General features: G+C 38.5%; 2 protein-coding genes across 10 annotated transcripts; one reads left to right on the top strand and one right to left on the bottom strand.

The window, feature by feature from the left end:
- Positions 1–121: 121 nt before the first annotated feature.
- FASTKD1 (FAST kinase domains 1) lies at positions 122–20,201 on the top strand. Of its 9 annotated transcripts, XM_039696898.1 has the most exons (17): positions 151–190; positions 912–1,962; positions 3,211–3,455; positions 4,207–4,708; positions 5,067–5,135; positions 6,006–6,131; positions 7,297–7,692; positions 8,807–8,917; positions 10,079–10,210; positions 11,155–11,641; positions 12,367–12,481; positions 12,940–13,068; positions 13,817–13,948; positions 14,971–15,084; positions 15,361–15,502; positions 16,471–16,588; positions 17,611–20,201. In XM_039696898.1, exons 4-17 carry the CDS (start codon positions 4,374–4,376, stop codon positions 17,698–17,700), a joined length of 2,496 nt encoding a protein of 831 aa, XP_039552832.1. In that variant the 5' UTR covers positions 151–190; positions 912–1,962; positions 3,211–3,455; positions 4,207–4,373; the 3' UTR covers positions 17,701–20,201. The 9 variants fall into 9 exon arrangements, with proteins under 9 accessions (XP_039552747.1, XP_039552666.1, XP_039553171.1 ...); XM_039696813.1 differs by having other exon boundaries at positions 122–2,445; positions 3,190–3,455; XM_039696732.1 differs by having other exon boundaries at positions 122–2,445.
- KLHL41 (kelch like family member 41) lies at positions 19,810–27,518 on the bottom strand. The gene is made up of 6 exons (XM_039697447.1): positions 26,329–27,518; positions 23,533–23,690; positions 23,336–23,443; positions 22,314–22,499; positions 21,621–21,767; positions 19,810–20,831 (listed from the first exon to the last, which is right to left on the bottom strand). The coding sequence occupies exons 1-6, from the start codon at positions 27,436–27,438 to the stop codon at positions 20,720–20,722; spliced, it is 1,821 nt and encodes a 606-aa protein (XP_039553381.1). The 5' UTR covers positions 27,439–27,518; the 3' UTR covers positions 19,810–20,719.
- Positions 27,519–27,909: the final 391 nt, after the last annotated feature.

Raw genomic sequence — 27,909 nt, forward strand, 5'->3', positions numbered from 1 at the left:
CCCGCGGGGCTGCGACCTCCTCCTCCTCCACCGTCCGCCCGGCCCCCGGCGCGGCTCGGCCCCCGGCCCTCACTCGGCCGTGGCGGCGCCCGGCGCTGCCCGGNCAGCGGCGCTCCGCCCCTGCCGCGGCCCCGCCGCCCCGGCCCGAGCGGCCCGGCGCGGGAAGGAGCCCGAGGCCGGAGCGCCGCAGGTACTCGGGCCCTTCCTAGCCAAAAGTCTCTGGAACAGTGCCGGTCTTCCCCGCTGAGCCCGCGAAATGGCCAAGGGTTGGTAAAGGAACCGTCCTGCACGGTGCTGGAAGCGCAGGGTTCCTCCGGCAGTGCGCCTCGCTGGGGCTTGTAAAGAATTTAAACGGGAATTTAGGCCAACTGTGCAAAAAAAATGAGTAACTGATTATAGTGTCCCATATGTATGTATTGCAATTCAAAGTTAATGTATCTAAAAATTAAGGAATGAAAGTTTATGGCAATGCCTGAAGTTGTGAGCACCTTCTGCATTAAGGAAGACTGGCACTGAAGTATGTACCTCCTTTGATGGGTTTTAATTCAAACCAGTAGGCATTTGGGTCAGTAATCACATACATAATGGGAGGTAATGCAACTTATGTGACTGGCTGATGGGAAGTTTGTTAGAAGTAGAAAACCCAATGATCTCCTTATGATCTTCTGAAAAAAAAAAAAAAAACAAACAACAACAAAACCTATTTAAAATGTGAAACCTACACCTGTGAGTTCTGAAATCCTGAAGAAGCTGATGAGTGGACATCTGTTCAGTAAATCAACACTGGCTTCAGCACAGCATGCTTTGTTAAGTCTTGCTTTCCTCCCCTATGTTTTCAGTTTACAATTTGACATCATTTTATCTAGCATTTTTAATTTGATTTAGGCATTTTATCCAAATGTACTTCACAGGTCAAAAGTGAAAAGTTCAGCATCTTGTAAATGAAAAACCTATGATTTACAGAAGTCTCCTTTATATGAACATGGAATTGTTTTCTGCTACAGTTTTCCTCTCAGATGCCTTGGAATTGCTATGTGAGTTTGCACAAGGCCTGACATTCTTGAAAGAGGGACTTTATGTGCCACCCTTTGAGCTTACCTGACAGGGTTTGGGTTACTTGCATGCCTGTGTGAACTGGAACTGGGGCAATCTGGAATTTGTTAGCAAGATGATACAGAACCTGTCCAAGTTATAAATTCCACAATTACAAAAGTTGTAACTAATCCAGTTTAAAAAAAAAAATACATGCTCTTTTTCTAAAATAGCACATACCTGTGATAAATAATTTAGGGTCTATTCTATTTGTTTGAGTTCCATATTCATAGGTATCCAATATATTAGGAGATGACAGAAAAAAACTAAAAATGCAAAACATTTGATAGACAGCTGCAATACAGCTGGTCAGAACTGGTCATGGTCATAGTCCTAATTCTGCTTTTTGGATGGAATATAGAGCAATCTGAGATTCTTATCATTATTTCTAAATGTCTTTGCTGCTATCACTGAGAAAAGGTCCAGGAAGATGACCTGGAGCTATGCATATTCCACATAAGCAACACTTCTCTCCCAAAACTCATAATTTTAAATTTATTGTTGTTGCAAAGCATTAAAAAATGGTAAAATAAAATAACATTAACTGCAGTACAACAAAGCTTAGCTCTTCAACTCTACCCTTCCGAACTTCAGTCCCTTTGTGCTTTTCCTAGTCAGGGAAGGCTTTCCCCCACTTCAGAATGAGTTATAAAAACGTTGCTTTATTTAATATGCAGTAGTCAGTATGAACCTTGGACCTTTTTAATTATTATTTTTATTTCCTTTGGAAAGTCGTAACTGGCCGGACTTTTCCCTTTCTCCCTTCCGGGAAGCGCCGTGCCTGGGACATGCGCGCGGCCAATGGCGGTGCCGGGGCACGTGGGCGCGGGGAGCGGCATCCGGCTGCGCCTGGGAAGCGGGAAAGCGAAGGTAAACCGAGAGCTTCTGCTCGGGTCCGGCCCTGCGGAACTGGCACTGGCTCCTTTGCGGTCTCGTTTAACCCCGCCGGCTGCTGGAGTTTGCCGTGTGACGAGCCCTCGCTGAAGGCAGCGCTGGCAGCCGCTGCCGCCCCGTGCCGGCCGGCAGCTGGGCCGTGCCCGCCCGCCCGGTGCCTCCCGGCGCTTCCCGGCCTCCCGGTGCCTGCCGGGAGCGCCCCTCAGCGGTGCCCGCGGCCCCGGAGGGGGAATGGAGTCTGGCCCCTCCGGCGGCGCTCTCCCCTTCCCGCGCTCTCTCCGGGGCCCTGTGGGTCCGCGCTCCCCGGTGGCAGCGGGCGGGCTCTCCGGGCTCGTACCCGGGGCCAGGGCTGTTGCGTTGCCCGCGGCTGGGCTCACTGAGGCGAGAACGGTGCCTGTACTGCGCAAGCAGCTCTCTTAAGGCTTAGTTACTTAAATCTCTCGCAGTTCTTGGGGAGTGGTGAGTGTCCGCATTTTCTGCTTTTTGGGATATTTCCTGGCTCGCTGTGTTTTGTAATACAGACTTGAAAGTGCTTATTGCGTTTCAATAATAGATAGAAAATAATTTTAAAGACCTTCTTGTCCTTCTAGTGTGTGTTTTGCATGGTAAGTAGGACATCTTAGAAATAGTTCTTTAAGTAGAGCCAAATTTCTCGTTTTACTCTGTGTAACTGGTTTTTTGAAAATATCCAATGTTTTCTATTGATGAACTTTTTGAAAGATGCTGGAATTTACTATGATTTAAAATGGTATAAAAGTTTGTGGTAATTCACTTGCATCTTCTCAATGGAATAGAGAAATGTTTTGAAGCTTCTTGAAACTGTTTTAGATAAAGATCCTGGTTCCCCATCAGTAGGATATGCAAAGTCTTTTGCAGCACGAGAAGGGGAAAGGATGTGTCACGTGGATTTACAGGCAACTGAGTCTGAAGATGTTTATATTTACTTCAGGTATCTACTTTATCCTGACTTCTTGCAGCTTAGCTTGCCACTAATGTAAGAAGTAAATTCTTGCTAAAGGCAACTACCATATGAAAAAAAAAAGTAGTATCTGAAAAGGGACTATGAAGCAAATCATTATTATAAAAAGTACTTAATACATAGTATGTGAAAAATTTGTACCTTTTTTGTATTCTTTAATTTTGAATAGGAAAGAAAAGATTTCTTATTATAGCAGTTCATAAATTAAAATTACTTCATTTTAGCTTTGCTTGTATCTGCCCCAGTGTCAGTGACAGCAGTGTGGTGCAATATGCTGTACAGCTTTTTGTTTGAGGAAGAGGACTGTACAGATGTCAAAGGAAATCCACCTATATCCATCTTTCTGGAATGATCTCAGTACCTGGTGCGGGCTGCACAAAAAAGGTTTTTTCTTCCTCAACAGACCTAGTGGGTGCTGCTGCCATCGCCTTGATAATGTTGCACTGATGGAATCATGCCCACAATTGAAGAGCATTCAAGTTTGCTGAAGGTATTGATAATTTTTGATTAATGATTATATCTTCTAAAGCAAGACTTCTAGACTTTTCCATGATCTCTTAGTTGAGGGAATTTGATGAGGGTTCTTTGGTGTACTAAGACGTTTATCACTAGTGGTTTGTGTACTCCAGCTTGGAATCAACTGTGTAGGTTGTAGAATATGTAGTTGTTAGCACTCTGTACAAATAGGGGTATAGTCTAAGAAAACAAATGAATGCATAATAAATTCCATTAGATAAGGCTGTAGCTTCTATTATAATTTGGAATCAGGTTGTTTTTCTTTAGTGCAATGGCAATTTCAGCTGATGGTGTGTGATTGATCCTGTATCCTGTAATACAAAGGTGATCAATCTTCTTGACTAGAAGCCATCTCACTTCATTTTACCACCAGTAGTTGTATTTTCTGGCAGTTCCTGTACCTCAGTTTGGGAATATGGTCTAGTGAAAGCAAGCCTCACTTAGTCATGCAGTACTGGCTTGTTAAAATCTTCAGCTTTTCCTTCTCAGTATTAGCATTGATATGACCTTTTAAAGGCAGTTCTCTAAATTTGAAAACTTATCAAGTGGACTAACTTCGTAGTACTTGTGAGCATGGCAGTGTTTTGTTGGGAGATTTTCTATGAGAAGAGTCCAGGCTGTAGGTTCTTAAGTTTACCTTACTTAGAACATCATAATGTAGAGACACTGATTTTTACTTGGTTGTTTTGACTGAATTTAAGTGCTTTGATACTTTTTCATTTCAGGTACCTCAGAATTGACTTCTAAATACAGTGACCATAGAGGATCAAAGAAAAATGGTCTGCTGTTTTTCAAATATTTGAGTTTGTTGTCTGTAAAAGCATGGTTGCCTGTGAAAAGTGAAAGAAGAATCTTTCTGGACAGTTTAAAGCTAACTGGTAGGCGAAGCAAAATGCTTTGTGTGAGGCAGGTTTGCTTGTTCACACTGAGGCGTTACCAGGCTCGGACTCTGTGTAGTGATCTGCTTTTGAGCCAGATAAATGACTGCACCCATGAAGATGAAGTGTTCAGCCTTGTTGGAAGGAACAAGGCCAGACTTTCTGAAAAGCACGTGGGAAATGCATTGAACATGCTGTGGCAATTGCAAAAGAAGAGGCCCTTTCTCTTAAGGACCAGTGACTACGTAAGAAATCACTCCCAGTTTCTTACCCTTTGCGTTTTGGCAGAAAACAAGGTGGAGCACATGGAAGATGAGGTGATAGTGGACACCTTGTATAGCATCTTGAGGTAAAGAGCATGAAATACATTTTGTATTTGGTAAAAAAAAAAGAAGGAATTTTGACTACAGAGCTGTCTCATGAGGAGACTGTGATGAGACTGCCCTGTACTCTTGACTGTGTGACACAGACAGCATAATGTCCTGTGCCTCAGTTTTGGAGAGAGTACAGGCAGAACATATCTGTTTTGCAGTCCCATTGAATATGTTTTATGATTATTATGAATTCTGATTATTCATGCACAAATGTTTACAATCTGTTTGAATGGAGGGAATGATAGAAAAGTAAAACATTGTGATAAATAATGAAAAGACATATGTCTTATTTCTTTATAACTATTGAAGTAAAGCATTGTGTTTATTTTGAAGGCTCAATGTTGAAGACCATATTTCTCTAGCAAAGGTGCTTGTTACAGAAGCATGGAAAAGATTAGAAAGGCAAGTATTGTCCTGCTCTGCTTTGTGAAAGGTATAAGCTGCAAGCGTGATTTGCTTCATGTGAGGTTACTCAAGAGTTCTCAAAGAGAATTTATGTTTAAAATATGAGTATTTTAAATGTCAGTTGTATTTTTGAAGGTTTTGAAAATGACACAAATTATTTGGTACATAAATGCTTGAGATTCAGATGCTGCAACAACAGGGTCCAACATTTGAGATTTTTGAATATATTATCTGTGTAGATTTATTTTGAAATGAATTGCAGGTTTTCATATTTACAATTTTACCTCCGTGCTTGCTGACCAGGTCTTAAATGGTTATTAGAACATGCTTATATCAATTTTTATAAAACATTTTGTATTTAAACAGCAACATTTTCCCTTTGTGCATTTTGTTGTTGTATTTTGTTGTCTTTTGATTTCTTTTTGGAGGAGGCATATTGTAGTTTACATGGGATAATGGCAGAACTGAGTGTTGGTCTTTGTACCCGCATCACAGAATTGCCTCTTCTTAATATGTAGAGCATCTTGAAGTAAATAAATACAGTGTAGCTTAAAAACAAAATTATATTCAAGTAATAAATTGCTCACATTGATTTTATTAATTTGACATAATTGCTTGAGAATATAATCTCTATAGATTTCTTAGGCTGGTTAAGTGAAAGACAACTAATTCTTGTAGAACTCCATATACACAACATGCTTTAATATTAAACACCTAGGATTTTTGCTTAGATACTTTGTTTCCTTGTTTTGTAATTTGACTATAACCTTGGATTTTATATAATTGTTAAAATAGATTTTTGTCTTTAATTATTGACTAGAAATAAAAGGTAGATATCCTGTCTGACTGTCTTTAATGTCTTGACAGGCTTAGTTTGCCTGCTCTGTCCAAATTCGCTCTGTGCTTATACAAGCAACACAGGCACTTCAGTCCCATAATTGGCCAAGTTGCTCATATTGTGGACATGAAACTGGATTCTATACAGGATATAAGGTAAGTGGCAGAAGCAGAAGAAGAAAAATGTTGCAATTACTGGTCTGTCTTTTCTGAACTTTCCCTTTTCCTCAACTGGAGGCAGCTTTGCTTCAGCTGGGGGTTTGTGGGAAGGAAGTGTTTTGTATTTGTGCATTGATTGACAAGAGAATGCCTTTTCTCAATGACTTTACGAAGAATTTCCTTATAACCAGTCTAAATAATTGAAACTACGGCTTGGTTGTTTAATTTATAGAAATTTAATTAATTTCCACTGTTCTACTTACAGTACAGCAGATATTTACAATCAGCATTATCCTGATTCGAAATATGGACTTTTTTTTTGGTAATTTAGAAGCTATTGACTCACCAGAAGATGCTTTTCTCCCTTTTTTCTCCCTTGATATTGATAGTTTCTCTACCTTGACGTGTCTTTGAAAACAGCAGTAACAGGTTTTAAAGCAATATTGTGTTTATTTATCTTCAGAGCATTGTTTTTCTGGTCAAACTGAATTAATAAATTATCTTGCTAACGTGTCTAGCACATCACCTTCATACTTAAACTACTTTAAACATAGCCCTAGTCAAAGAAGACCAAGCTCTTTTTTTCTTGTTTCTGTTCCCCTGGGGCTGTTACAGCAAAGGCTTCTCTTTCTTTCTTCTGCTTTATATAACACCAGCAGTCCCAACACTGATTTTTTCAGATGTGAGCAGCCTGCTTATGAAACTCCTTGAACAGGACTGCATTTCTTTACTGAAATCAATTTCTCTGTGTTCGTAAGTTTTATTCCCTTAGGAAGGGAGTCTTTCTTTAGGAGTGACAATGACTCTTCTCCTCATGCTGTCACTTATGAATTGTTTGGGCTTCTTTAGTGTCTATTGAACGTTAAAGATATTTTTGCAAATATGAATCAGGCAAATCAGGGTCTTGCCTTAGGCAAATACTTTTATCATGGCTGAAAAATTTGAATAATTTCAGAAGTTCACTGAAAGCAGAATTTTTACTTTAGTAGGATAAATGGTTTTACTCATCCATGTTTTCTGCATTAGATTTAAAATTCTTTTTGCACAGAAGCTAACAACACATCAACTACCTTTCCTTTCTTTGTGCACTTCATTTAATAAATATAAAATGTATTGCTTACTGTGTCCAACGTGTAAATAGGAAACCTTTTGAATTTTTTAGGATCTTGTCAGTTTTGATGATCAGCATATCTGAAGTTATCACGGAGAGTTTTCGAGATCGATTACTACACAAGGCTGAACAGCTCTTAGAAGAGCATGAAGCCCACTTCAACTATGCCAGAAGAACATTACAGTTTCTCCAAACTGTTAAACTGAAATATCATCCACTGCTGGAAAAATGCAACAGGATTTTCCTTAAAAGTGCCTCTCATCTTGATATACGCAGTATTAGTCATATTTTTGGACTGTATGAGCAGCTGGGTTTTGACAATGCTGAATTTCGCTTGATTGCTAAACAGCTGCTATCTGAAACTGTAGATGATCATTTTGATCCTGAAAGATTTGCAAAGTTATTTTTTTCTCTTGGGCCTATGGCAGGATCCAAGGTTAGAGAAAGGTAAGTTATTAATAATTTTGTCTTATTTATTATACATGTATTCTTACACAGAAATTAAAAATGTACCCATGTTTGGAGGAATTTCTGAGCCCATCTGTGAGCTGAGCCTTAGGTTTCCTGGTTGTAACATTGTAGCAATGGATGATTTCATCATGGAAACACTGTCAAAGCAGTATGTTTTATTAAGTTGAATCAGATCCATCAATTAAGGGGGATGTGAATGCTGTTTTGCATCCTGTAGTTCTGTCTCTTAGATTACAGCCTTCCTTTCACTGAGGGTGGTAGTAAAAACCTTTCTGTCTTTCTCCTGAGAAATACATGCAGTGATACGTGTTGCTTTTTCCTTTTAAAGACTGTCAGTAGCTGAAAAAGCCTGAGTTTGTCCTATACTAGATTGCTGACATCTTATTCTTTATGAAAGATCATCATCGGAGAACACTTCAGCATTTATTTAGAGCACAGTATTGTGTGACACATTTTTTTTTCCTTTGCCTGTTTTTCTTGTGCCACAAAATCCTCTTTGGGGATGATGTTACTCATGGGTCTCTCAAAGCATGCAGTTCTAGGCAGAATTTTCTGTATTAATTACAATGAGTCATATATTCATACTTTTCTTCATGAACATTTCCTTTATTCAGAGATTTTGGACATGCTGCAAGCCTGTGTTGGTTTTGCCATAGCTGATTTAGTTCCAAAAGCTTTTCTTAATTTTTTTTAAATTTATATTGTTTATGATAAACATTGTCTTTAATTACCACAGAAGCAGTACAGTTCATGTTTGATTCTGTTATCTGTAACTTGCTGATTGATCATGAATTGTTCTAGGTCTTAGAGTGCCTTCCCTACTTCTTGTCTACTTTTAGAATTGTTGGACTTGCTAGCATCTAGCATCAGAACAACATGCACTGTTCCAACACACTCACACCCCTTTATCTGTGCTAGACAGACCAGCTGTTTAGAAGAAAAGTCCACAGAACAAAAGTCTCTAGTTTGGGAGAATTTTGCTTCCAGAAATAGTCTTTGGTTCTTTTCCTCATAGGTAGAAAAACTGGCTGCAGTCTTTGTCAGAGATTTTCAACTGTTTTTCATTGGAAAATATGCTTTTCCTCTTTAGGTTGCTAGCAACTGCAGTAAACATGGCAGAAGAATTTAGCAGTCACCAAGTATTGATGATACTGAAGACTATGCGGAAAATGAAATGCAGAAATTCTCATCTACTCAAAAAGTAATGTTTTTGATATTACTAAGAAGTTGTATTCTCTGGGTAAACTTCCATGTAGTGTGGAAAACTTTGACATATCCAGTAAGTTAGGAGCAGTGGGTGCATCACTTGCACACAAGTGTATATACACTATAACTTATTGGCTATTACATATTCTAGAATATTGCAGCTTGACTCAGAAGTAATTGAGGCAATTTAGGAATTTCAAGGAAAGGCATTTCATCCTTACCAAGTTACTGTTGGATAGCATCTGTCTAATTTACAAATGTGTTGTCCTATTGCACTAAACTGAACCTCTAACAATTACTCTAAACTCATGAGAGTGCAAATGAAATATGGTAAGTTGCAGAGAACATATCCTGCCTTGGAGGTCCTGTTACTTTTGTGAATTGTTTGTTCAAAAGTCATTGTGTCCTATTTTGAACTGTTAAACCTTATGTTTTTAAGATCCTGGGCCATATTTTCTACAGTTTGGAGCTGAAAGCTATTTATAGGGAGGGGTAGTGTCTGTCATACAGTGAATGGAGAAGTTGATGTTTCAGGCACAGGGGAGGTAGCATTAGATATGTCAGAGATACAGCAGAGTTAAGTGCAGGTTGTGAACAGTTACTGGATCGAAGGTACTTGTATGAATCAAATAGATCCTTGAAAGAAAAAGGACATTTTTGTGTTCTCTGGCACAAAGGGATATGGAAAGGAAGATCAGGTGAATTAATACCTTTTCTTCCTGAGTCTCATTGATTAAAGAAGGTCTTAGGGTATTACCTTTCCCTACAGATCTATCCCTCTCTGCAGATTTAGACCAACACAGCTGTAGCAACCACTGTTATGTGAGTGTGGTGGTGCTGAAGCTGCTGGTGCTGTTCTAGTTTATGTTCTTGGTCCACTCTAAATTTAAACAATTGTGAAATCTGCAACAGAAATTAGTAGTGTGAAGTAGCTGATTTGTTGTGATGAGGACTTCAATTTTGCAATACAGTAAGTTGAGAGAGGCTGCTCTAAGTGGAAAAGTGTCAAAATCAATGTGGAGACTAGTGCAGGAGTGTAAAACCCTCCACCTAGGTACTGTGCATCACAAGACCTCTATTTCATGTGGCATGTTGGAGTTTGCAGTATCTTCTGTATTAGCTTAACACCATGTAATCTTTTCCTCCTTGTATTCAGGATGGCTTCTGTTCTGCACAAACACTTGGATAGCTATCATGTGTTACAGCTGGTAAAGTTAACGCAGTACTTGGTGGCGTTGCATTGCCAGGATCTGGAGCTGTTTGCCAAACTAAAAATGTTATTGTTAGGGTAAGTGTATATTCTTAGAAATGTAGCTGTTTGAGTTTTAAACAGTTCTCTACTTAAGATTTAAAATAGCAGTCTTAGATGTTAGTGTTTTGTTCCCATAAAATACAAGAAAGTAACAAACTGTTGCAAGTATTTGATTCTATTAAACATGTAAATCAGATGATGGAAAGTAGATACTGATTTGACTATAGACCCAACAGTATCTGCTAATACTTATGATATCTTTAAAAAATATTTTTTCCCTTTTTCTTCTGACCACTGTAATATAACGATGTTGAAAATAAATTTTGACTGGTATTTGATAGGATGGGTAGATATTAATATTGTATTTGATGTTTGAAGGAAGAAGTAATGAAAAAGAGACAGAATGCCTTGGTTGGGACAAGTGAAAGTGTGACACAGAAGTACTCTTTTGATTGAAAACGGTCCAGTTAGTTCTTAGGCTTCTAGAGAAAAACAGAAAGTTGCCAGACAAAAGATCTTGCTTTGATTGCTCAGCCTCTATGGGAATGTAATGCCTTGGCTGTAAATTTTTTTTTTTTTGGCGGATGATGTCTTCATGTTCTTCAGACTCCTCAAAACCTGGTGCTCCCTAGGACAGAAATCACAGAAATTAACCAGGCCCATAAACATACAGATAACCTTGACAAATGTGGACCTTCTGGCCTTACTAAGAACTGGTGGAGTTTCACCAGCTGACTGAGATGCTCACTGTCTTCTTTCCCTTCTTCAGTTTTGAATAAATTACAAGGAAGAAGTTAATCTCACTGAAAACAAAGATGTGTGGATTTCTGCCAAGTCATTCATATTCTTCTTATTTCATTTTAGATGTGTAGCTTTTGACTTCCAAATTAGATGTTTCAAGCATGTAATTTTTTTTGTTTTGTTTAAATGTTTGCACTTTGTCACTACTGATGGACTTTTTATTTCTATCTCTCTTCCAGTTATTTAAAATCTAGCGTGATACCTGCTGATACTGCAGCTGTAATTCGTGTTCTGGCCATGCTTCCTTCTTTCCAAGTGGAGGAAATGATTATAAACAAAGCAGCAGCAGTTTTGCCTCAATGCAGACTCCATCACTTGAATTACATTGCTACAGCCCTTGTCAAGTGGAATCACCATGGCCAGTTTCACTGGCAAAACAGCTCTGAGCTCTGTGCCAAGCTTCTCCAAAAACTAAATGACTATGGATTTCAGAGGCTTCAGAAAGCCAACAACTTAAATCTTCTGTTGGAAGAACTTCCATATGTGAATGGAGAGTGGTTTGAAGAAGTCCTGACTGAGGAAACTCTGGCCATGTGTCAGCACTTGAGAGATCAAATAACATGGGCAAATGTTTTACCCTTGTCTTATTTTCTCATAAAATCAGAGCATCGTTGTCCTGCATTATTTGACAGAATAGCATCTGTGACAGTTGAAAATATAGACAAGGTGCCCCAGTTTTTCTTTCTATCTACTGTGAGTTATTCAGTAAGAAAGGACACATTAGTAGTTGGTGTGTTTCAGAGCACAATCCACACATGTTTTTAACAGTTTTCTTTAGTGTAGCTGATTTGGAGATCATCTTTTTTGTGCTCACTTAAAGCCATTTTACTTCTATGTATATAAATTTGCACTTATCGTTAATTTTAATTTCTTTATTGTTCATTCAGTGTCAGATCAGCCATAATCATTTACATTCAACTTTACATTTGACCATCTTAAATTTTTTTTAACTTCTTGATAAATATCATATCACATGGTGGATATTTTAAGAGTACTAATTGCTGTGGGGATTTCTCTAATAGCCTGTCTATTTGGTCAAAATTACTCTTTTTTTCACTCTCAATCTGGTGTTCATATAAATCTTCAATTTTATTATGTTGCAGTTTAGTTTCTTTAAGAACACTTAATGCAAAACCTTCTTAAAAGTTTCTTTAAGTGTATAGAAACAACTTGGATTGCCTACATGAAATAAATTTTTAGTTGTGGTGCAGTTTTAACAATTTTATTTTTTATTATTTTGTCTAGGAAGAGTTGACCAAAGAAAACAAAATAGAAAATAGTTAATCTACTCCTAAATCTCCAAATTCTGAATTAATTATAAAGCTTTTCTTTATTATAAAGCCATATTAGGATATTTTGCAGTAACTTGATTTAGGATGTCTTTTTTTCAGATTCCCACCTCTGAAATCTATTTTATTCTCTTCCTTTTCTCTGCTTTGAATTATGACCCTCCTGACAATGAAGAATTCTTTAAGAGTTGTATCCAACATCTTACCTCTAACTTGAGTAAGTGCAATAGACAAAGATTTTTACTGAATAAAAATGGGAATAGAATAGTACTTTTGTTAAGCAAAACAAAATGTTACTGCTAATACTCTGCCTACTGGGGTTAAAACATGACAAATATTCAATTTTGGGTTTTGCTTCACCTGCTAAAAATGACTATTGATAAGGGACTAGCAAAGGATTTTTTGGCATAGTAAAATATAAGTGAAAATTCTGATTAATTCAATGTGCTGTTATTGGAGAGAATTGTTGTGTTCCCTAAGGAATCATCATTTGGGAACAGGGTACATTTTGCTATTCATGACAAAGAAATAGTGAAAATTGTAGAAGAAGTGTGTATGGATTTGTGTTGTACATTAGGGGGGAAAATCAGATGATTTGAGAGGCCAGGGAGAGGGCATTGCGAATCCTTTCAGCTTTGTCTTGTGTTAATATGGGTTTCTCTCTGGTTTTTCAAGGTCATCTTGAAACTTATCACTTGGTGCTGCTTGGTCATGTTTTGGCAATGGCTGGATATTTTCCTCCAGTTCTGATAACAACAATATTTAATGTTTCCTTCCTAAGCAAACTGGATGCTCAACTTAAAGGTAACTATCTAGCTTTTGATGAATTTGATTGTGTGGCATTTGGCATAAAATGCAATTTGGACTTACATATGACTTCAGATATAGAATTACTCTTTAAATTATTCTGCTTTTGGGAAAGACACCATCTTTATAATATAGTCATAGTTTGAGTGCTAAAAGGGCAGGAATGAACAAAAATATGTTCTTTGTTTTAAAAGTACAGACCTGTATTGCAGATGACAGAAAGTAATATAAAATGAATTTTATAGTCATCTTATTGCACTCTGTATTTAATAATTCTTCAATTTTATTGGAAATAAAATTGCCTGACTGTGGTGTTTATTACTAGAAGTAATCACAAAGCTGAAGGAATTCTTGTCTGCAAGAAATGTATCCTACCTGTCTCTTTCCTCTAAATAAGAGACTGAGTGTTTGGCTGTTTCTCTACCCCTACGTTGTTCATTATCAATGTACTCTTGCCATTTTGCCCTCAACTACTTAATTAAATTTACACAATAGAAGCAATTTCTGTCTTCTGTCTTGCTGTCTTTCTTAATGTTGAGCAGAACTGTGTTTTTTTCATTTATTTTCTCAGGGATTTTGAGAACGTTTCTAAAATTCTGCAGCATGAGTTGTGTAAATGCTATAGTATACAGATACTTGTGTTTCTAGTAAAAAATGCAGAGGTTACCATTTAGTTCAGTTTGCTGGATTTTTCACTTTTCAGTTCACACATTTCTATGTTGTTTTGTTGTTTCTTTTTAATCAGTCCTGCCTGATACGGTGAAGAAGAGAGTCCACTTGAGCCTCATGAAATTGAACAGAGCAGTCTGTCTGGAGTGCCCAGAGTTTCACATCCCCTGGTTTCATGAGCCATACTGCAAACGTGTCTTTCATAACAGTAAGTAATTTAGGACAGGAAAAACTGCCCTTGTTACTCATAATAGTCTATTTTTTTAGCAATACACTAGATGTTTCTTCTAAAACTGTCATACTGACACTAGCACACAATAGAAGGCAGACCCCTCTCTGCTGAGCATTTAGTAGTGCAACCACTTAGTAGTGTAACTGGGAGCAAACTGGTTTTCCTTGTGAGAATTAATGTAGTAGAGATGGGATGTTTCTGCAGAAGAATTAAAATTTAAATACACAGAAACAGTGTATATGGCATGAAGGATGGAAAGGCAGGAAGAAGATTATTCTGTACTGGAGGAGATGGGTCATTTTGCTCCCTGCTTCACTTAGAAAACTGAACATTTGACTTAAATTTTTCAAGGTAAACATTTTTACTGCCTCATTTTGAACTTGATCCTCCCTTTTTCTTCACAAGAATCAAGATTCATCAGGGATGAGAGACAGAGAAGTAGGCTAATGATCAAGTGTAGCAGCCGAGATCTTTCAGAATAGTGATCAATTCAGAATCCATCTAATGCAAACACAGTATCTCCTCCACTAATTCTCATGAGGAGATCTGCTGTGCTATCCACAGAACTCAGCTACTTTGTCTCTAAGACTGAAGATGTTTAATGGAGCAAGGTGTTAATCTGCAATGGACAGAGAAGTGGCAGATAGTGTGATATGGCTGTAATAAACCAAAGGTGAGTAAATACATATCTAAACATAACTAAAAGGAAACAAAATCCACCAGGTGAAACCTAAAACTTGAGGTTTTGTAGCATGTGAATGAAAAAATCCTGGGATCCAAACTCTGGATTTGAAATTTACTTAATAGCATGCACCTGCCACTTTCTAGCTAAAATAGGATCACTTTGTCTCTGAATTATGATGGAGTAGCACTTGGGGTCTGTGGAAAAGATTTAATTCAGTAGCCTGGCTGTCAAAAATACAATGTCTCAAAGCACTATTTTCAGAATTTTGGCTGTGGAAATTTTGATGTATGAATTCTTTATTTTGTCTTTGTAGGCATGAGCCAAATAAATCCACAGCGACAGCATATTCACAGGATGCTGACAGAGATCTTAGGAGGGAGCCATTACTCAAGAGTATCTGTTGTCACACCATACTACTATGAAATAGGTGAGAAGTTAATACTCTAAAAATTGTTATGAAGTCCTTTCATATCACTTATTACCAAGATTAGGAAGCTCCTGGTCATATGGCCCTGAAATAACACAAGATATTGCAAAGAAGAAATTGTTGTATAAAATACAGTTTCCAAAACATTCTTTATAGTATAAATAATGTTGGCTATCTCTAATTATGGCTATCAGTTTTTCTGATGGAAACATTGTACAGATCAAATTCTTCTGTTTTTATTTTGTCAGTAAACAGGTTTGTTTTGTTTTCTGGCAGATTTTGAGTGTGTCCTGGATGTAAATAAAAAGCCTCTTTCCTATGTGGCTCAGAATATAGCTTTGGGTGGTGTGGGGGGAATACACTTGAGACATGACATCAAGGATGAAGGGAGAAAGGCTCTGCCACCAGGAGCTCAAAGGTCAGTACACTGAATTCTTGCACATTAGCTCTTCCAAGCTTACATGCAGTTCAGATTGGGTTTTTGATGCTCGTGTCCTAATGTTCTGTTCCTTTTTTCCAAAGTCTAATGAGGTTTAGCCTTTTGGGGTGTGGTGGGTTAGCCACAGCTGCTCCCTCCCACTTGCATGGCATGGCTCATGCCCCTGCAGTGTGATGGGGGAGAGAATGTGGAGGGAAACAGCAAGGAAGAAAACTCCTGGGTTGCAATTAAGGCAGTTTAATAAGTGGAGAGGAAAAAAAAGGGGGAGGGAGAAACAAAGCAATTGATGGGCATGCAGTCATTCAGCAGACCTGTGCCAGAGCAATGGCTGTGTGGGATGAAGTCCCCTCTGCTTTACTGCTGAGCATGATGTTGTATGGTGTGAAATACCACTTCAGGCAGCTGGGGCTCCCTCCCAGCTGTGTCCCTTCCTCTTGTCAACGCAGCCTGTGTGCACTGTGGGTGCACAGGGAGAAACAGGGAAGGCCTTGATGCTGTGCAAGCCTTTTCAGCAGTAGCCAAGATACTGGTGTGTTATTGACAGTTCTGGTCACAAGTTCAAAACACAGCATCATACAAACTGGCATGAGGAAGAGTACCTCCATCCCAGCCAAACCCAGTACAGGTTCTTGACATGTGTTTCATGAGATTGGAATAGTGTTTTCCTCCCACTTTTTCAGATGCAAGCCTTGAAAATGCTGGTTAGCTGTTTTTACCATTGGAACAAAAACAGATCCAGGGAGAAATTTTTTTTTCTGAATTCAAGTATCTCTAGATATATAGGAGGAAAATGTTTTGTCTAATTCCAGGGAGTTGTTTAATTTTTCTTTTCTGAGAATTGTCAGGTTTATCTAGTCTTGCTGTAACTATCAATACTGAACTAGAACTATCACTTCTTGCTATTCAGGTAGGACCTGGAAGTAAATGCACATTTTTACTGTTTGCAGAATTGCTTTGGAATTTCTTGATTCAAAAGCCTTTAGCAAAGATTATTCACGTCACCTGAAAGGAGAACCTGCAGTGAAAAAGCGACACCTGGAAATGCTGGGGTACCGAGTTGTTCAGGTGAGCAGTTATCAATATTTTTTGTCCTTTCTGGATTGTATCAGCAGTGCAAAATGATCCATTTTCCTCACAACAGATTTAGAGGCAGTTTTATTGTTAAAAGCACCTACTGGGAGAAAGCATTTTTTGTAGTTGGAGAGACACTCTAAGCTGTTCTCAAAATGGTGTAAAGGCCTTCACAAAACTCTTCTCTGAAAGAGGGTGAAGCAAAACTGAAGTTAAAAGGTCCCAGTCTGACCTTACTGCAGGCAAACTAGCAATCTCATTGTAGCCTAAGTAAAGAAGAAAAAGTCAAATGAGCGTTTCAGTTCAATTCACTGAAGATTTCTATGGTAGAAAAAGATTGAACATATCCTTGAGTGACAAGACAATTTGGCAGCTGCCAGAAGGGATATGGATGCTGTTTGTCTGCTGCAATGATAGTGCTGTGACAAGGAACACTAAAAGCCAGACACAATGCACCACCAGCACTGAAACATTTGGGAATTGTAGACTCATTAATGCAGAGGCTCCTATATATTTAATTACTCACCTAATCTAATTTTAGCTAGAATCCTTCTTTAAGCTTAAATTTTGTTGGTTGGGAGTTTTTTTGAATAGAATAATTATCCTTTTTCATGTTATACTACTGATACACTACTCCAGTCTGCTACATTACCATTGCAGTCTGATAGATTAACATTACAAACTACAGTGACCTGGGATTTTTCTCTCAATTTGGGTTTTAGAAGAGGGGAGGGTGTAGTGGAGTTGTCACAGCCTGTATTTTGTGGGCATCTGTTTTATATCTCTGCAACTTTGCTGCTTTTTGGAAGCAGACTGACTGTATTTACATAAAGGAGAATCTTACAGTAAGAAGTGGATCTTTTCAGTATTAGAGTAAGCCAGGCTTTTGGAAGGACTCAGGTGGTAAATATCTTCAAGTGAAGAACAACAGATATTGGAGAGCCTTTTCTTTGCTCTTATGTGTTATGTGGCTTATACCAATGTTAAAAGTCACTTTGTACCATTCTGTTCTACAGATTCCTCACTTTGAATGGAATTCCATGGTTCTGTCAACAAAAAGTGAACAGCTGGAATACCTGAGACAGCAGCTATATGGAATACAGTGATATCAGACATGCCTTCTAAAGTACTTTTATAAAAACAGTTGATGTGTCATCAAACGTCTCTGGAATACGGAAGTTTCAAAAACCTCTTTGTCTGTATCAGCTAGACAAAAGCTTGCCAAGGTCATCAGATGTAAAGAGATTTAATCCTCATTTCCTTAGGGATTGCAAAAGGCAGGTCACAGTGGGCTGTGAAGATGTGATAAGGATGCTTAAAATTTCTCATTATCTGGAAGATACTACAGCCACTTGAATCTGGCAGTTTTGCAATCAAATTACATTATTATTTCCTAAATAAATAGCACAGAGGCTTAGCCAGACACAGAAAAAGTTGGAAATACTATTGACTAGGAGAGTGGAGTCAGCAATCTACTGGAAACTATGTCTGTTCTCCAGCATGTGACAGAAGAAGCAGTTAGGAATCAAACAGTATTTGTACTCTGAAACCAAGAAACTGAAATGCAGATTTTCTAAGAATAAGGCTGCTTTTATAGAGCCCTTCAGTTTCCATTCTCAGAACAGAGGTACTGTGGAGGACTGTGCTGGGGGAGAGTTGTGTGGTGAGGAACCTCCAGCTGCTGCTCCTACCCTGTGATCTGCTGTGTGCATAAGAATGGCTGAGCCTTCTGGAACACCTTCACATACTGGAAAATCCAGCCAGGGTTTGCGCAGGAGGTGTAAGACACTGAGATGCAGAAGGAAGAAGTGGAATAGCCAGGAGAATGTTCATTGTGGAGCAGTAACTGCAGGGGCATCATGCTTGGCAAATCATCCCATTTCCAGAGGCAGCCACATTGTGCCTACAGCTGCCATCACCTTAGGGTGACTGCCAGCTGTGCCTGTTTTCTCACATGTGCAAAGAGGATATGTTCTCTTGCTTATTTAGTAGAGACAGGACACATTCTTTTATCACTTCACCTGAAACCTGGCAGAGATAAGCAACTACATATCTGAATTGGCCATTATGCATCTGGCTGTCACTTTTTTTTTTTTTTTACTCTTCAGTAGAAGAAGAAAAATGTTTTATTAACTGAATACAAGTCAGGATAGGAATGGAAAGTCAGGAAAAAAACAGAAGAACTGATCTAAGCTGTAAGGTACTTTCCTCCTGAGGCAGCCCTCATGTTTGTGGGATGACTGACAAAACTAGTCAGAGAGTAGTCTAGACACTCAGGGTTATCAAATGGACAAGGGCTCCAGGATGTAATGACTGCTTTGAGGAAATGTTTTTGAAGGCACAGCACATAGATTATGTGTGCATTAGATTTTGTATAAAATGGAGAAGACAATCACAGGTTAGTATTTCAGAAGGTGGACTACCTGTCAAAGAGGTCTCGTGTGACTCTGCTTCTGTACAGAGCCTTCAAGTAGCAGCCTCGGAGCATAAGAAAGGTGGCAGTGGATGAAGTTATCAGTCAGGGTGGTCGTGCTTGAGGTGAACACTGCTGTTCAGGGTTCTAGCAGTCACTGTACCAAGCCAGTTCTCTTCAAATTGTGTATGGGTAAAGTTATGAGTATGCACAATGGGAAGAGGATTGAAACTTGATATGAGTGGTCTTGAAAGGGCATTGAAGAAAACCAGAAAAAGCAATTCAGTAAAATGTGTTGTTCTCGATTCTTTGCACTCATTCTTTCTATATTAAATCAGCAAGTGTTAGAGCAGATGAGTGGTGTAAACCAGTGATCTAACAGGAGCCAATAAAAATAGGTGCTAAGCACAGCTGCAGATGTGGGTACTAAAGGGAAAATGCCCCACAGATTAAGTACTAGTGGTCAGTAACATACTGAAATGAACTATGATGCCTGTGCCTCTGCCTATGTTTACTTCTGTCTCATAGGAGAGCAATGCAAGATAGTTGGCATTGCTATTCAGTCAGGTGTGGTGGCCTTCTTTTCCAGTTTAGATTTAAATTTATGAAATCCTTTACATTGATGACACCCTTTTTATGAAATGGAGAAATCCTTTGAAGAGCTACTCGACAAAAAATGGTAAGCAAGCTCTGAAGAAAACTGAGTGCTCTATTTTGGACAAAGTCTGTACTAAGAGATGTGTCCTGTCAATATGATAGTGATGATGAGCTAATCACTAAAAAAAGACACCATCAAGTGATATTTTTACAGTTTTAAAAACAAAGTTTAATTGTTAAAAGTTTCAACGTCAAAATGCATCAACTCTATAGTAAATGAAAAAGTCCTCTCTGTCACAGGTATTTGCTAAAGATAGCTCTTTTAGGACTTTTTCATGAATGCTTGTTATTGGCCTCAGATCTCCGAGAAAAACTTCCATAAAATATTTGCTTTGGAAATAAATATAAAAGCATTAAAAAAGTGGAAAATCCTTGTTATTAGAAGTCTAAAAATAGTAGGTAAAACAGTAGAGCTACTAACCTTATGAACTCCTCTCTCTACCCTCTCCTCTGTCTACTAGTATAGCTTTGTCTGAGACTGGCATTTATTAGGTCACATAATATTAAGCCACTTTTGTTTAAAACATTCATTTCAATGCCAAGCTAAACTTCTTTTGAGGTCTGTGATGAGAATTTTTCCAAGATACCGCTGAAGAGTGAAGGATTTACATAAATTATTAAAAGGGGAAATCTGGCCATACAAACAGCCAGTTAGAATAAAATTAGCTACCTATTAGTTGTATTTAACTTAACAATTAATTCATGCACATTGTTTGGAGGACAAGCCACCAATACCTGGATTGTATTGAGTGCAAGGAAAGCTAACTAGTGTTGTTTGCAATTTCACAGAGTGGAAAACTGAGTTCTTGCCAAAATCTTAATCTAATCAATATTAATTTTAACCCTTTAGAAATTTAAACACTGGCAAAAATTCAGTGGTTGCTGGTTACCTAGAAAATATCTTAATAAGTGGAGGGACAAATGAACTATTTAACAGTTCCCAGTATGACTAGTATGCTGCTATAAAACTGTACAATCTGGGGACATTTTCATGCAACAAAACCAGAACAGCCTGTCAAAACTCCCTCACCATATCGTATCTTCCAGCATTTTGTTTACAGTTTTGATAACTTGAAGAGGTTTAAGCGTGTGGCCAGGCAGGAGGCTCCAGTAGCATATCGGATCTCTTTCAGTATGCCAACCCATTCTTTCTTCTCATCATCATACCTGCATTTTAAAAAAAAAAGTTAGAAAATAGCTTCTTTGAATTTGAGTTTGATGCTTCAGCACACATACATGGAAAGGACGATAGTCCATCTGTTGCAAAGGCTTGTAGCAAGCATGTGCTGAAGGGTGCCACAAAAGGCTGCTTTTGTCCTCTACTCCAGAACAGAAAGATGTTCATGCACATAAGCTGTTCTTTTCCTGGTCCCTAAAGCTTGTTGCTGACCTGTGTCATGCTTTAAAAAAGCTTCCTCCTTAAGCATCCCTTCTGAATTTCTTCAGATTCTTGCATATAAATTTGGGAGGTTTTCCTTCCTACTGCCAACTAAAGCTTCTGAATTTACATTAGCATCTAAGAGTCACAGCAGAGATATGGTGTCTCATTACTGCTGCTCTGATTAGCTCAAAAAAACCTAGGAGATAGGGACTTGTGATTCTCTTGGAACAGTTACTCATTTGACCATCAGTATATACAGGCCTCAGTAGATACATGCTTTGCTGCATCAGTGTCACAAAAAAATGCTTTTATTGGCAAGGCTAAACATGCCAAGGTGGCAATTTACTCTTTGAAAGAAACTGAAGATCATGACTTGGACTGGTCAAATAATTAGTAGGTGGAAGTAGTCATTAGATCCAGGCCTCACATTTATTAGTTACTTTCTGACAAACTTTTTAATCTGTCAACAAATGCTTTACAGCCTGTGCTGTAAATAGTGTTAGCCTCCAGTGTCTACAAACCTCAATTTTAGATAAGACTTTAGACCAGGAAACAGTGACTAAAATTAAACTTACTTCCATATGTCAGTGACTTCACTAGGTGCAAATTCTTTAGATTCAAGCTGAATCATTGCAAAGCCTCCAATAGCATATAAAGCTCCGCTTAAAGTGACTAAACTAATGGAACTTCTCTCTTGGGGAAATTCAGGCATTAGCTCCCATCTAAGGATCAAAAGAAAAAGTCAAGTTAAACACATAAGAAATATTGCAAACTGAATGCACTAAAATACTTGTCTGGGCAAGAAATTCAGGTATCAAGACCATGGTTTATTAAAAGAAAAAAATTCTGAGATTGATCAGCAGTAAGTTCCAGTGTCTCCATCCCCTCAGGGACTTGTGCAACTTAAGTGACACAATTACACTGTTAAGACATCTCTTCCGAGGGACAACTTCTTACAGATTCCCTGAAGTAATATACTTCATACAGACATATTGTTCCCCAGTTATTCTCATTTCTCCTTACAGTTTCCAAAATGCATATTTATTTCAAATAGTATTAGCATAGTAATTGCAGTGTGTGCAGGTGCAGGAAAAACATCTAGAGACCTGCTCTGTAAACTGCTGCTGTTGTTGCTGAAGATGTGACTGTAGACCAAATGTCTCAGTGAGAGGATAGGTACCTGAACAGCTTTGTGACTCTTATCTCAGGGCTCCTAAAAGCCTAGATGATAAAACACTTGATTAAAATAGCTTGAATATTGCACTCACTTATTGGTGGTCAGATCAAAAGCTTCAACAGATGCAGTAAGGCCTTCCTCAGTGACACCACCTGCAATGACAATCTTGCCTTTATGGATGGCTGTTCCAAACATGGAGCGAGGCACTTTCATTGGAGCCAGGTCTCTCCAGTCTCCTTTCTTGGGATTGTACACAAATAATCTATTAGTGCATTTCCTGGGGAGCAAAAAGAAAAATGGTGATCATTTCTAATGAACTTTTGACTTGTTCCAAGTAGATCTAATTGAGGTAGACTGTATGGGTTTATCTATACCACCTCTTTCCTCTCCTGGAGAATCCTTTATTCTATCTAATCTGAGAATCCTTGCAATGTCTACAAGCATTACTCACATCCATAGGACTAAATCAAATGTGGTTTACATTACACAGGGCAGCCATTTCACTGTACTTTTGAGGAGAAAGACAACATCCTTTCCTAGCATATTGTATTTAGATGGATTTGTGGAGGAATATATAGCAAAGCTTATGTAAAGGAAAGATGATGGTGTTTTGGCTGATACAACAAACTTTTATCTTAAATATCCCCTATAAAACACTTAAAAATTACCACCCCATATTCAGGGTGAGAGAAAACTTATATTTTCCTAATGTCATTTCCAATAAGGTATAATAGGTATCACAGGCCAGAAAATTGGAAAAACTGAGACTGTAAATCCAGGGCACCTAGATATTTCTATCTGAAAGGAAAGAGTTCTTTCAGTGAATGTCCTCATAGCTAGGTATTACTAATTTGTCTGCAGTGTAAGTAAAATTTACCTTGGAAATAAGTATGGTTATTAAAAAAGCAAGTTGGATTACAATTTACATGTAATTTACCTTATTACTAAAAAATATATCCTACATACCATAATGTGTTCCCTTCTACCAGACTGTTACCAACCTTAATCCAGAGATGCAGAAAAGGGAAAACGTCATTTCTGAGTGTGAGGACATATTATCTACTAAGGACCAAGAAGATAAAGTTATTGTCATATAAAGACTTAGAGACTCACTTATCATCAGTTTTTCCACCAAGACAATATATCAGTCCATTGTTTGAGATAGTTGCATGGCCATATACTTTGATGGGCAGTTTTTTGATCTCACCCCATTTCATTGCCCTGGAACAAGAAGATCACTGTTAGGTTTTTTCAACTAACAATGGGCCAACTACATGTCCTCAGTGGGCGTAATGAAATTTGAAACATACACAGGGTCATAGCACAAGACTGAATCTAGCGACTCCTCCGTGCGAAGGTCCTTGCCTGCTATCACATAGATCTTGTTGTCTGACTCTCCCAGCCCGAAGAGACACCTGGCTGACGGCAGTGGAGGAAGGGCAACCCACTCACCAGCAATGCTATCCAGCTGAAAGAGCATCAGAACAGGAAGGGTTAGCAAAGGCAAAGACTAAAAATCCACACAATGAATATTGTTCCACAGAATTTATCTATTGGCACTCAGTGTCTCTCAGCAACAAATCTGCTTGCCTGAACAACGTGCCTTTCCCTCAGTGCAGCTAATGAATGATGTCTTCTACCCACCCATGCTTCATTGTGCTGAGATCTAGCAGAGTCAATGCCGTACAACTCTCTTTGTGTCTGCTCACCCTCAGTGTTTCCTTGCCTCTTTGTTAGGCTTTTCTTCCTTACACAAAGGTCCCGCACTCTCGGTTCCCTATCACGTTGGAAAGAACAAGTGGTTCTTCTTCCTGCCCGAGGGAGCAGCCACTCCTGCAGTTCCACACCTGTATGTTTAGCTGGTTGTGCTCATTGCTACAGTGAGGTGCCAGACTTGCTTACATGGTTCTTCTTACTGATCAGGAGGCATCACATGGCACAGATGTTTGTTTTGCAAACCCTAGGGCACAGATGTGTGTTTCATCACAAATACCCTCAAAAGTTCATGAGATCTCTGAAGACACAAAAACCACCTCACTCCTAAGCAAAATAGGAAATCATTGCAGCCTCCCTCAGCGGTAATACTGATGCCATTTCTACTGTAGTACTCTCAGGGCTCTCTCAATTAATTAACATGCAGTATGCCAAAAACACCTAAGGAGAAGTAGCAGCAGGAGGACAGATGACAAAATAAACCAGGATTTTCCTAGAACTGTGGTACTTATTTTTTGTTTTGATCTGAGAATTTTTGATTGAACCTGAATTACCTCTAACGTTGAAAAAGAAATATTTTCTCAGATCTACTGTATATAGATTTGCTGGACACTGGTATAGGAAGGGAGGGTAAGATAAGTTTGGGTGGGTGTAAAGGCATTTGATAGAAGGTAAAAAGTTCAGTCAAAATAAAGTTCAGGATTTCGCTTGGTGACATTCTTCTTCCAGAAGTATGTTCCACAGTCAAGGTTTCCATCCTAAGTGCATTTCCCAAATTTGACAGACCATCCCTGTTGGACAGACAGTTTTATTTCAACAGTGAAATGTAGTTTGTGGACACAGATTTTCCCAGTAGCTGGATCTGGGTGGGGTAATAGGAAGATGTACCCCTCAGGGATCACAGCTTACTTTTTAAGTCTTCAAGATGACATATCTACTACTGTTGATAGGGCATCAATTTGTCATGCATTTTCGAGCCACTGGCAGCCTTGTTTTCTCCCAGGTTGCAAGCTACCAAATGCAATGCTTCACTGGTAGAAAAAGGAAGACCAGCAAGTGAAAATTGGTTTGGCACTGCATTAATATTTTTAAGAGAACAGCCACATGGATAATGCAGACCAGTATTGTTAACTAGGGAATAGCAGCAGTAAGCAAGCTTAAAGATGACAAGCAAACATGATTTCAGGAAATGGATGTCGACATATAAAGTAGAATTTCAAAAACATCTATTTTTAGTATCAGTCTTGAGGTTTAGTTTCTCAGAGGCCCCTTTCTAGTAGCGTGAGACTTACTCAGTTCTGGACCAAATACACATTACTACATCAATGTGTTACTTCTATTGGAAGAATATTTTTGTAACAAGTTTTTCACTTCAGTGATTAGTGCTTTACACCTACATAAGGAAATGAAACAGTGTTAGTCCCTTCCCTACAAACTAAGATTTCCCTCTCATCAATGTAACAAATGTCTGAAACCAAGTCTTTTATTGTGTGTGAAATGAGCAAGCCATACTCCTATAAACAATATTTGCATTTTTTAATATCTGAAGGCTTCAAAATTCTATCACTGCTCATTACTCTGCTTTATTTCATATTGAAACAGGGCTTACTTTTACTCTTTCAGATCAGTGTGCCTAAATTATGCATATTGCATAATTCAGCAAAAAATAGTTTAAATATACACCAAAGCATGTAGCTAAAAACACAACAGACTTAGTTTATGGTATAAGCATGACATACTGCATTTTTGCTAATTTTCCTGAAATATATTGTGGAGTTACAGTTAGTACTCATCAGCCTTATTACAAAGATATACAATTACACTCAGTTGAAATATGGTATTTAGTGTACTGGCAGTTTGTCAAGAAAAAAACCTTCTGCCTCTAAATTACATATTTATATGGCCCATAGGCTTTCAAATGTAGATATGACAAAAAGGACTTTGTAATTTTAGTGGCATAAATTGCACTTAAAATACACACATTACTGCTGTCATGAAAGTATTTCAGATGCAAAAGACATCAGGTCTAAACCAGCTAAAGCACTCCAACTTTAATCAAAGTTAACAAAAATACACAAGAAGTAGTTTACAAAAATATTATTAGACCTAAATTTAGACATCTGTACAATGAAAAATCTGGGCCTTAATGAAAGCCAGTGCCTAGAGAGAATATACTTATCTTTTTCATATTTTCTGAGATCTCACCAGGGGTTAATCTTGAAAAAGAAGATGCAAGTCCCTCCATTTCATTTCTGTCTCAGACAAAAATAACTCTCTCTAGATACTTCTCTCCATCACCATACAAAGACACTAGACAACTCACTTGCACAGAGACACTTTTCAGTAACCCTTATAAGCACTTATTATTATACCAACAATTATAAAGCTTGTACCTGGAAGAAGTATGACTGGAAAGGCTGATCCTTGTTCTCCTCTTCCACATAGAGTCCTCCAACAATATAGACCTGATTTTGTTTGGTGACTATACTGGAATGATTTCTGGGAATCTGTTCTGCAAGGGCTGCTAGGTAGCATTCATTTTCAAGAGGATCATAAGCTACTGCAGCTGTGTCATTAACCAGAAGAATCAGGTCTTTGACGAACATGCCATGCCTGGGAAGGTCATTTAGGTAGCCAGGCAGTAAATCTTCATCTCCTACATCGCCATTCACTTCCCCTTTGGTTGACTTTTCTGTGCTTTTGCTAGAATCAGGCAGTTTTCCAGCAAAAGCATCCTTAATAATCTTTACTTTTTTCTGAAGATCTGAGTTGCTTTTAATTATATCATCCTTCTCAACCTGTTCTTTGAAATATTTTTCTGGCATTAGACGAAAACGTATGCAGTCAAAAATTTCCACCAGGCTTTTTACTCTGTTCTCCTTGTCTGTTCGGACCCATCTCATTACTGCTTCAAATACCAGTTCTTCCTTCTCTACATTTAAACTGTCAGGTGAAATAACTGAGATAAGTTCATGAGGGGCAAGCTGCATGAAGTCCTCTTCTTTGCAGATCTGCACAAAGTGATCTGAAACAAAATCACGGGCAGAAAATGCAAGTCTTGGGCAATCAAGCAGAACACCTAACCGAAGGATGGCCAGACAGTTACCAACAGCAAGTCTCTTCTGAAGGTAGGAGACACACACAGTGAATACAGAAGGGATCTGAAAGCGGCTGGCCAAAGCAAAAATATCTTGCACGTTAGAATCATTGAGATCAATACTTGCTGAATAAAGGTATTTGACAATCATATCCAAGATGTTGGGGTCAACATTATCTAGAACTACTTCCTTCTTTTTCTCTTCATTTTGCTCAGATAAGAAATACTCACGAAAATAAGGGCTACATGCCGACAGAATCAATCTGTGGCAAGGCAGGCTTCTGTCACCAGCTTTTAGAGAGCAATCTACAAACTTTTTCTCTTCAAGGAGTTCCTTGAGGCCATCCTGAAGGAGGGTGGATTGATAAAGTCTGAGCTCTTCAGTGAGTTCCCTTTGGGAATCCATTTCGCAAACACTTGGGAAAGGGGAGGGAGTAGAAAGCTTTAGCTGTTGTCTGCCCAAAGGTTTGTCTGTGAAAAAGGCAGACCAATGTGCTTTTTGCCCTGCTTGAAGCCTCTGCAACTTAATCTCACTAGCTAAATATAGGTACATACTCCTACAGGTCGGAATTTGGGATGGACGGTTTGGAAAAACAGAGTTGTTCTTGCAGCTGTCAAAGACTGAAAGAAGCAACTGTTGCTCTTAGTCACTATGGTCAGGTTTTGCCATCATTCTCCACATTGAATCAGTAAGATTATGTGTAATGTAATAAATTATTTGACATGAGTAAGGAGAGCAGAATCTGACCCTCAGTGAGACAGCTATGAGCAAGATTGCACAGATACATGTTACTAAATATTCTGAAATAGAAATATTATTAATCAAGTTGTCAGTTTTAACTACTGTTCACTTTTTCAGAGTTGCTTAATACAGTTC

Source organism: Passer montanus, unplaced genomic scaffold (genome assembly GCF_014805655.1).
Source record: "Passer montanus isolate IOZ18808 unplaced genomic scaffold, ASM1480565v1 scaffold1, whole genome shotgun sequence".
NCBI classification, from domain to species: domain Eukaryota; kingdom Metazoa; phylum Chordata; class Aves; order Passeriformes; family Passeridae; genus Passer; species Passer montanus.